Below are 11130 nucleotides of genomic sequence, written 5' to 3'. Positions count from 1 at the left end.
CTGGCCTCAGGGGAAGGGTTCGGGGGAGTGTGTGAGCTGGCAGCCAGCAGAGTGCTTCTGGAACAGGACCCTGGCCTCAGGGAAGGGCTTCTGGGGAGTGTGTGCCCTGTGCCCTCGCTGCAGGGCGAGTGCCCCCACGTCCACTCTGAACAACACACACCCCCCCCACCCCTCCCAACCTCCCCAAATAAAGGCAGAGGGGAAGGAGGCATGAGGCCTGCTGCTCCTGGCCCTCTCTGGCATGCCAGACCCAGGACAGCTGGCTGCTGGCAGGGGGAGACTGCACTGAGAGCCCCAGGGCAGCCTGCCTCAGTGTCTGCCAGGGGGGTTGGCCAGGACCAAGCCTGAGGAAAATGATGCAGGGTTTTGTCACTCACGACCCTTGTCTGGACAAAACCCATCTGAAAACCTGACCAAAAGCCACCCCTCAGTTCTGCTGAAGTGGCCTGGCTTGCCAAGCTGCTGCCTGGCATCACCCCCTCTGCCCAGGGCTGGATGCAGGCAGCTGAACCCCCAGTGCCAGAGCTCCTGTGGGTGTCTGTCTGTCTGTCAGAGCACCCCAGCCAGATGATATTCCTCACTGCCTTACCTGCCCTGGGAGCAGCCAGCCAGTCCCCCTGCTGTGAGGCTGAGCAAGGGGAAGGAGAGCTTCCAGCAGCATGCTGTGGAGTCTGCCAGTCCCCAGGCTCACTCTGGAACCAGCACACAGCTGAAATTTAAAGGAGTGGTAGGGAAAAAAAAACCCAACCAGCACGACAGCTGTCCCAGCAGACAAACAAAACCCACTCTTGCTTTGATAACAGCAGAATCATCCCCCTTTGGTAGGTTATTTTCATGTCTGGGGATGCTACAAATAGCTCTGAGGGAAGGGAGAAGGCCAGTAAATGACACTTGAGGAGGTCTCTGCTGCTGGAAAGCTGCCTGCGAGGCTGAACGCTGACCCAGCTCCCTCCACAATGCCCAGGGTGGAGCTTGAGGGCACCCAGCAGCCAGGCAGAGGCACCCAGCAGCACCCTGAGGAGCCAGGGGAAAGAGCACCCTTGGGCATCCCAGACTGAGAAGGCAGCTGGCACGTCCTCTGCTCCCTGGAACACCAGCTGAACTGCCCACCCCCTTCCACAGCTTCTCACACAGGCTACCAGAGAAGCAAAGGCACATGTCAGCCTGCTCCTGCAGCAATGGCCACAGTGTTGGCCACTAGAAGAAGCAGTCACCTCCTAACAACATCTTCCTCAGCAACTGGGAGGTTATTTCACCCAGAACTCAAATTTTACCCAGCCCACAGCAGATCCTTTTTCATGCCTGTGTTACCAAGGGCAGCCTCCACTCCTTCTGTGTGCAAGTACACACACATATAGACACATATGACTGCTAATCATCTTTTAATTATGCAAAGAAACCCATGAGGCTGATGGCCCATGGCATAGGAACATAAAGCTGGTGGGGATGGCTCAGCCAGAGCAGGCTGCACCTCACTGGAGAGACTTTCCAAGTCACCCCAGATGTGTGAAGTCCACCATCCCCAAAGTGTTCTGCTGAGGTCCAAATGCCCTTATGGAACTGCTCAAAAAAATATATAAATATACCTTGAACTGCACAGTATGAGCAACAATCTACAGGCAGAGTGTGCCCAAGCCCAGAAATACTGGGTTTGTTATAACTGCAGGTCTAGGCTACCAGTTTTTTAATGGTTGCAGACTGTGTGGCTTGCTGCATAATGGGAAAGGTGCTCAGCCCCTGGGGACCCAGTGAAGTGAGGTGTGTGCACAGCACCACCTCCTGTGGGAAGTTTTACTCCCTCCACTGGATGATCCTTAACTTGCCTTCACTCCTTTAAGGTGGCACTGTGAAGCCTGGTAGCCACAACCCCTTGTATCAAGTACTTTGATTAAAAACTAGTCCAGGAAGGAGTAATTTCAAGGAAACTTGTTTTGTCTAGAGAATGATGATTCATCAGAGCCAATGGGTTGCAAGCTTCTACTTCAACAAGATGGTTATCAGGAATGTTCTTCAGGTCAGAGAGGGAGAGTTGAGAAACAATCCTCATCTTTCACATGTACATGAAAGACACAGATGCAAAACCATCTGTAGTCTGCTAGAGAGAGCACTCCCTTGGCATACAGAGCAGGACCTGCTCTGGATGTGGGAAGGAAATGCAAACCCCTGTTCTGAATGAACAGCTGATGAGAGAAATTAAGAAACTGTTGTTACTCCATCATTACCAGACTTTCTCCCCTACCTCCTCCTTCCTTTCCTCTGCTATCCATTGTCACTTGTGAGAATACCTTCCATGCTCCTCTGTGGACACAAGTCTATGAAGTGAATCAAAAAGTGCTTGTCCCAGTAGTCAAAGAGCTCATCCAAGAGGCTTCACTCTCCTCCTGCATCACTAAAGCATCACTAGAAGAAGCAGTTCCAAGGAAAAGAAGTAGTTCCAGCTTTACAACTGAAAACACACTGATTTTGCCATGGTCACCTCTTGTGTTTTAGGCTCAACTGCATCTCCCTTCTTTTCTTGAGGCAAAGTGAGTTCTTCATTAATTCTGGTATGTTTTAGTCACTGCCTAACATGTGAAGTAGTTTGTAGAAGAATAAAGACAGGAGTTAAGGGTCAAACTGGTGGGAGCAAGTGATGCTATTTGCTTTTGGGTTTGTTGGTTGGTTTGTTTGTGGGTTTTTTAAGATTAAAAGTGAACTTTCCTTTTTCCAGGTCTGTGGAAAAGAGATCTAACACCATCAAAAAAAAAAACCACTCAAAACCTGCTCTGTACAACAGTTATCAAACACTAGATACACAATCTGACCCTTACTTGGTTAATTAGTCCTTGCTGATCCCAAGACAGTGTTGTTCTCTCCTTTCCCCAAGTACTCCTTGTCCATGATTTTGGGGAGAAAGGTCACTGCTCTGCCCTTCCTAGGGACTGTCAACTCAGAACCACCAAAGTCACCTAGAGTTTAGCTATTAACTTCAGCAAGCATTGGATCCTGCCCTCAATTATCCATCTCATCTCCTTTCAGAAGTCTCCACTTGTGGACAACCAGACAGCAGCTGCCCCTGCAAACACTTTTCAAATTTCAGCTAGATCTTAAACTGGGGGTGGTGAAAACTGCAGAGAAGGGTGGAGAAATCTTAAAACAGGCAGTAAGGGTACCTGAGTCCTAGGAAAGCACTGGTGTGTTCCCTGCTACACAGGAGGACAGCTTTATTCTTCATCCAAAACACCAAAACCAACCAAGAACCTACCCCCCCAAAAAAAATCATCAACATAGACAGTTGTCTGACAATGATATTGTAAAGTTTTTACAGCAACAGCAACATCTCCTGCCAGAACATGGCCAGAATGAACACACACTAACTAAATCCAGAGATTAGTTTTTATTTTGCTTACCTAAGTTTGCAGGCAACAGAACAAAGATATAAAGATGTTCCAAGAATTGAAATGTTCTCAGGGAAAAGGTTTCTCTAGTTTACATTATAATGCTTGTTTGCTAAACACTCAGAACAAGTCACTGCTGTATTTACTCATTAAAGAACACTGACCAATGTACTTTACAACTGCTGGCTTAAGCTAGAAGAAACTATGGGTAGATGAAGAGCCACATTCTGTGTACAATTATGTCTACAGTAAAAAAAAAAAAGATTTTAGATCCCTCTCCCAAAAAAATACAATCAATAAATGACTGTTAAAATGACCCATCTGCCATGGGAACTGCAAAGCTTGTAGTCTAAGTAACACTCAACCAAGAACTTGGCCTAGGATTCAGCTGCAGGATTCAAAGGACAAACACATGTAGTGGAGACCTTGGAACTCCAGCCTCAATTTTTGTTTTGGAAAAGCACTTCCACCAAGTTTTGTCCCACCCACCTCACTTACAGTAGCTGTAAATGCAATTTAAACAACCAGCAAGATGAACTTATACCTGATTTGCCCCAGCATAAGGGAGGCAGACTGTGGACATGAGAAAGAGAATTCTGCTGAGGCACTAAAATGCTCTGGGAGTGTTGGTGAGATTTCCATTTTTCCCTTGCAGCCTATGACTTTTTTTTCTGCTGCCACTGAAAAACCACGACTGAGGGATTTTAGGCATGTGGTGACAAAGATCTGTTTGCTTGTTTAAATCCAATCCCTTTGGGCAGAAACCACAAGTTGTTAGCTTTTAATGAGAGCTTGGAAATGGTTTGGAAAGCTGCAGCTTTGTTGATGCTGGCTGCCATTCTCAGTGTTGAATTTCAGCAATGTATTCCTTAAACTAGATGCAATTTCCCAGCAGACAGCACTTTAACCCACAGATCTGATTTTATTTCATGGAGGGAGATGGTGATGCAGTTAGCTCTCCATCCCCCTGCAATTAAAACACCATTTTGGCAGTGTGAAATTAGCCAAGCTAGGAAAACTCTCACTGCTAGATCATTCTGCTAGAGTCTGATAGAAAAGCACTCATAAATATATGGTGGCACTAAAACAGAAGCTATGCATGTGCTGGAAAAACATCTGCATTGATGCAGGTATCCAACACTCACCACTTCAACCCCCTTCCACAGACTTTAGTTCTGAGGCAGGGAATTAAGTGAGCTTGTTCTGGTTTTCATAGTTCTGTCTTTATAAATTCCTTTAATTTAACATTTTCCCATTCTATTGGACTTTAATGAAAGCATACAAAGCCAAAATGAGACAAAAATTGGTAAGTTAATATAAAGCACAGGAAATACAAACTGATGTGCAGAATTATGACTGTCTACAACTAAACCTGGACCCTATCCAGAGAATTTGAATGCCTAGTGCCTACAGTATTCCAAACCCCACACAGGCTCACTGTACAGACAATCCAGATCAGGAGTCATGGTGGTCATCCAAGAAAGGGCTGAGATGTCCCCACAGAAAGCACTGCTAGGTGCTGAAATCCAGTCCCACAGACACATTCAGCCAAAGAGGAGACTGTTGGCTTTCAATTCATTAAATATTTCATTGCACTATATATTCACTCCAGAAAAGCATTTTTTACAGTATCATAATGAACCAAGTTAAATCCCCTTTAAACTCTTTGCTTTTGTTTCTAGTTGCTCACTGGTCTCCCACACAGCTACACCACACAGAAAATACTTCCACAGCTTAAAAGAGTGCCAAGATTTTTCACTTTACAACTTCCTAGGGTACAAAAGGACGTTTGTTTTGCAGGTCTTACCTCCAAAATTCCATCTTCAGGTAGGTCTGTGCAGTGCACAGCATTCTGGATCTTGTTCTTCCCAAAGACAGCACGCAGAGTCCCAGGTCGGAGCTGACGGGCTATTTCCTGGGGGACACAAGGAAAACAGAAGGTCTGTGTGAACCACGTTGTCCCTTTACATCAGAGAGGAAACAGAATCTTAGAAAGTAAAACTTTACTGAGCTATTGGGCTCAAAACTTGACATTTGTAAAGCCCAGCTGCTGAGCAGCCTCGCTGTCTTCTCCTCAGTGCTGCTTCTCTGACGCCGTAACTGGTGCCAACATCTGATCCCCTCTCAGGACCAGTCTCTGCATCTTTTTCTGTCCTTTGGAGTTGACATTTCAATGCTCTTCTTCACCTACAGTGCTAAACGCCTCCTTGGGGGCTTCTCAGAGTGTTTCTCTTACTACAGCTGATGCCACACAGGTCCTGAGATGACATTCCTCCCCTAGATCTTTCCCATGATGGTGTATCTCCCATCTCACACCAGTGAGGACTGGTTTCATTGCCTCTCCCCTCCACCATGCTCTTTCTTCCAAGGCATAACCTAGTCTTGCTGTATTTCTCTGCACCATCACCCTGAAATGTTGTTTTTTAACCCCTTTCCTAAGCCAACTGCACTACACCTTGCTGGCCAACACCCTGGAGCTCTTCTCCAAGCCTCTCCCATGCACAGTGTGCTCCTTTTAAAATTCAGTGGGGATGGCATCAGCTCAGTTTTCCCTTCTTCAAATCCTTTGGACATTCTTCCACAAGTGTCTCCTGGCTGTGAGGGGACAGGCTGATGACAAGCTCACACTACAGCTATGGAAGAAGAAAAAAAGCATTCTTCCTCCCCAACAGAGCTGACATCAGCCCCTTCTGAAAAGGCACCAGGTACATCAGGGTGTCATCACTTTGGAAGTGCCCAGTGTGGTTTCCCTGTGCCACTCCCCTGTGTTTGTTTTGGTGTCACAGCTGGAGGGTGCTGCCCCCACCCCTGACTCACCAGACTGGACTGTCCAAAGCATTTCTTAACTTTCAGGGTCAAATGGGTTCAAAGTGACTTTGGTAGTGGCTCTTGGCTGACCTGGAGAAGTTTTCACAGGTACAGATGAACTACTCATGTGATGGGCACTCTTCTGGGATGGCAGTAAAGGTTTTCAGCCAGAAAACCTCAGAAGAGCATTATCTGACAAGGTGCTTCAGCCCCTTTCCAGCTTCACCAACTTGTATCTCATTCCTAAACTAAGACAATTGGACTTGAAGGGCAAGACCTTCTTTTAGCCCAGCAAGTCCTAGATATTTTCCTGTAATAACAATAAACAAAAGGTGATCTATCACCTAGCACCCTAGATCTGTAATCTGCCATGACCTGTTACCTACCTGGAAGACAAATAAACTGCTTTAATGCTTAGAGTGTGTCTAACTCAAAACATGCTACCAGGAAAAGTGTCAGCTCCCCACTGTTACTGTGTGTATGCCACAGGTTACACAGGCTCTTTGGACAAGGATGTCAAGGAGATTTGAATAACATACACTCAACATCAAACAAATTTTACTTCAGAGGAAAGTTCAAGAGTTTCATTTAAAAAAAAAAAAGCCCCAAGGAGAAAAAAAAAAGTCTCTCTTCTACATGGCCCTCATGAAAAGCTCGTGATAAGAAAGTCTGCTGGAGAAAGAAAAGTCACATGCCAGTTAACTGTAGCTGTGGGACACTTTAATCAAGCCTTCATAGAAACAACTGCTGGTTCCACTAACAACTGGCTGTCAGGAAGGCACTGATAGCACCAGGCTTTCAACTATTTTAAGTAAAGTTTGGGCATATTAGAAAAAAAACCTGTTGTGGCTATGAAACCTTTGGGAACAGTTTAGGAAGAAACAGCTCAGAGGTAAAACACTGAAGGTTGGTATTTCATAGTCTGTTTATTTCATGTCCATCAAAATCTTTTGCTCAAACTGTTCCATCCTCCAACAGGTCCAAAAATGCTGCTTCTTATGAAACTTTCCTGTTGGCTCCACGTTCTCCTGCCCTCCTGAAACTCATCAGCCACCTTGCACAAAAAGGGCCTCATTCTGTGCTGCCTGGGATTAGACTAGATCAGAAGTATGCAAAGGTAGGTTCTCCAGAACTTTACACTGTTAGCACCTAACTGGGAAGAATCTAAATGAGCCTTTCTTGCCATCAGTTAACCAAGAGGACTAGAGGTAAAGCAGTCTCTTCTTATATCTCCATGTTCAGATACACTCTTCTGCTCCAGGAAAGGCAACTTGCCATGAGGTTGTGAGTTGGTTACCCACACCCCTCCATCCCCTTGTAAATCTCTTTCTTCCTAAGCTTTCTGCTGAGTCTAGTTTCCAGAGCTCTAGTTTCTCTTTGGTCTTATTCAGCAGGCTGTCTGATCACATTTTACAGGCTGGGCTTTGATCTACAGCTAGTCCTTTGAAGATCCTTGTCCTACACAAGATAGAGATACATGAGAGAGAGAAACATGAGATACATACAACTAGCACATTTTAAAATCTATCTCTGTGTAATTGAAGAGAAAAAAATGTCACCAATGGCAGTAATATGTCAAAATCAGACTGAAAAATCATAAATACATTCATAAGCAAAGCTCATTAACTGCTTTTCCTTCAAATAGCTGTTTTTTCATGCACTGGATGTTAGAACAGCAACATGTATTCTAGGCAGAACTACAGATTCCAAGAAAATCTGGGCAGGTTTTTAGAAGCAGCTACCCTGAATACTTAATTTGGGATCTATAATAGCCAAAAGGCCACTGCTCTTAACTGTTTCTGCATGTTTTATTGTTGTTTAAACTGTGTTCAAGAAGAAGGCAACCCCTGACTCTGTGCAGAGATCATTCCCTCCTTCCTCTGTGGGAAACAGCACAAACTCTGAATGGACCAAAAACACACAAAGGAACTTCTACAGCCTAAAACTTTGTTCTGCTGGAACATCAGCCAGAACAAGGGAACCTTGAAAATTCACTACTGGTCCTCTTGAGGGAAGCATAATAAAAATAAGAGAGGTTGTAATTGAACCCTCTTCTAGCCACAGTGTGCTCCCAGGGCAGGTTCATTCTTTTAGGTTTGATTTCAGGCCAGCAGCATTCAGAGGACTTCTTGGGCAGCAACAAACTCTAAGCCCCCAGCAAACCACTTTGTTTTCTGCTCCTTGCTCTCCCCAGCATTCCTCATTCATCACCCTTTCTGAAGGCTTTATGTTGACTTGGTCTCCCCACCTTTGCCTTCCCCACCCTTCACTCAGGAAGCTTTTTTCTTCTGCAGTTCTCCACGCTCTGCTGCTGTCATGAGATGGACCCTCTTTCCCCTTGAAGGTGCCAGCTGCTCCAGAAGGCAAACAAGCAAGTGCCTTGCTCCTTTTTAAGGACCAGCTACACCCTTGTCAAGAGAACAGAACACACACTACCTCTGAACAAACAAAACAATGTAAATTCCATCACTCATGTGGAATTTGTCTGGCTGAACTTTAGCCATGGAAGAGCTGCCTGCCTCATCCTGAGCCACTTGAGCTTTCTCTGGAGCAAGCTGAGGGTGATAAGTCCTTTCAGGAGAAAAAAAAAAGAGAAAGACTCTTGTAGTACAACAGCTGTATAAGGGAGGTAGGATAAGTGCCTCTCTCTCCTCTTCCCATCATCACAACTCTTCAGTTGGCTTTTATTTTCAGGGGACTTCAGCAACCATCATATCACACACTGCTGGGTGCAGCAGGGACCTGAACACAATGCTCATTCCTACACAAGCCATCAGCAAGAAGTGAATCATAAAAGCAGCACAGCCTCTGTCATGCAGAATCCAAGCATCTCCTCTAAAGCTTATTCAGGCTAGGAAATGTTATTGTTACTGTGGGAACAACCTCAGCTGAACAGTCTGATAGACCCTTCACCAAAGTTCCCATCCAAAGACAAAGGCTTGACTGTCAAAATGAAATCTGTGGTCACAGATGGTCTTGGGGATGACACCACAAGGGCCAGCTTGCCTCAGCTTGCTTTGTGTGCATTCTTTGCAGCCTTCCAAACTAGCCAGCCAGTTTTGATGTGTGACCTTGGCTCTGCCCAAGCTTATCTTCCCCAGTTTCATGCAATGAGCCACCTTACACCCAACATCTCCTCTTGCAACCATCTTCTACTCCTGCATCAATCTGTGGTCCACTTAATCACCCCTAAATGCAGCACGAAGCCTTCTGTCTGTTATGGAGAGAAACATCTAAATAAGATGGTGTTGCTGCCACTGTAAACTCTTAATTAGGGAAGAGCAATTTTGCCCTGAAACCTGGGGCCCACTTGCTGAAAGGTATTTCAGAAAGATTCTAAAAACACAGCCAGGTCAATGTTAAAGAGAATTCGATAGGTTTCTTCCAGTTTATGTTTTATAAACCCATCTGGAACAGAATGTTTTGTTGGCAGAGTGACAGATCCTCTTTCTTTGCTTTCCCCATGAGCTGCAGCAACGTCATGGACCTACATCACCAGCCTGATGCACACTTTCAGTGAGCCAGTGTTAGCAGAAAGTCTTCTGTACTTTCCACAGATGGCAGAAAAACAATCAAACCACAACAATCCCCTCCAAACCCAGCCCTTCCACACCAAACAACCCTCCCCTTTTCACCTTTAGCACAAAACAAACAGATCCACAGCTTCTCAAGAAGGATGCACTGGAAGTCTTTACAATATTTAGCCTCATCTCCTGTCTCCTGAGCACTTTGCATTTGACCTAGACATTCAGGTTGTCTTCTCCTGAGTGATGATAAAATATTTATGCCTCCAGGCACTAACTGGCCATCCTGACAAGTTTCTGATATCTTTAACTAAACTGTGTGCAGATAGTTATGTACTTGAAACAACATGGCTGTAAAGGTTTGTCCAGCAAATTAAATGATCTGATCCAGGCAACAGCAGCCAAAGTTTTGACTGAAGGGCTGTAAAAGTGCATCTGAGGGTCACCACCTTCTAAAATCATGAATAAAGAAATCATGAAAATCATGAATAGTTTATTATTGTTACAAAAGCCTATTCTGGTCAAAGAAAAAAACAAAATAACCCCCCCCAAAAAAATCCATCTGCTTTTCTGTTCACTTTGAAGTGAGACTACCTCTGAAGCCCTGTATCTTTTAGAATTTTTATTAAGGGACCTAAAATTATCTTCCATACTCCAGTGTTATGGGGTTTTTTGGAAGCTCTCAAGTCTGTAGAAGTTGTTACACTGTCTCTTTCTCACCCTGGATCCCCTGAGGCACTTTTGATTCCCTCTGCTTCACTCCCACACGTTCCCTGCCACTCCTCCTCCCTGGCAGCCCAAAGGTGCTGCACCAACTCTCCTCAGAGTCTCTGCTGTGGGCAGGGAACGTGGCACATTTGCCAGCCTGAGACAGCATTTTTGCTGGGGTTGAAGCTTCTGATCAAGGCTTAAGAAAGTCTAATGATGACTGCCCTGCTCAGAAACTCAATTATTGTCATATTTGTGTGTCCATCTGCCACTGGCAATGGGCTGAATTGAGGTAAGAGCAAGCAGCCACGCTTCTGCGTTAAGTGTAAACCAGGTTGGAGGGTGAAGTCTTGGGGATAATTTCCATACCCAGTGAAAGTTCACAAAATAAAGATAAAATATCTAGCTCTCTTGTTGTCTTATCTGAGTGCAGTAAAGGATATTACTTGTCAAGTTGGAAAAAGGAAGCATTTAAGAACTAAAAAGCAGCTAAACCCACAAGACAACAGAAAACACAGTATAGCTGTAAATTTATTAGTTGCCTTACTTTAAGTTTTAAAGGTATAATATAGGTGCTACTGATGCTTTTCAAGTGCCCTCCAAGCATCCAGAATTCCATTTATTAATTCACCTTTTAAAAAAGGACAAAAAAATACTAGGCTGCAAGGAATATCTTGGGATTTCATTAATTCATGCTAGTGAAATACCTAGAA

At 44.9% G+C, this 11130-nt stretch overlaps 1 protein-coding gene across 1 annotated transcript in view; it reads right to left on the bottom strand.

Annotated features, from left to right (window-relative positions):
• Window positions 1-11130, bottom strand: part of LOC103772275 (nucleoside diphosphate kinase 7-like) — a gene marked incomplete at its 5' end in the record, with an annotated part of 29600 nt that overhangs the window by 7408 nt on the left and 11062 nt on the right. Inside the window, one exon of the mRNA XM_008939602.1 lies at window positions 5185-5292. Coding sequence (XP_008937850.1) covers window positions 5185-5292 — 108 coding nt within the window. The remainder of the gene's footprint in view (window positions 1-5184; window positions 5293-11130) is intronic.

This window comes from Merops nubicus, unplaced genomic scaffold (genome assembly GCF_000691845.1).
Source record: "Merops nubicus isolate BGI_N331 unplaced genomic scaffold, ASM69184v1 scaffold5544, whole genome shotgun sequence".
Lineage (NCBI taxonomy): Eukaryota > Metazoa > Chordata > Aves > Coraciiformes > Meropidae > Merops > Merops nubicus.
The sequence above is the reverse complement of the archived record's forward strand: the minus strand, read 5'-3'. Positions and strand labels throughout refer to the sequence as shown.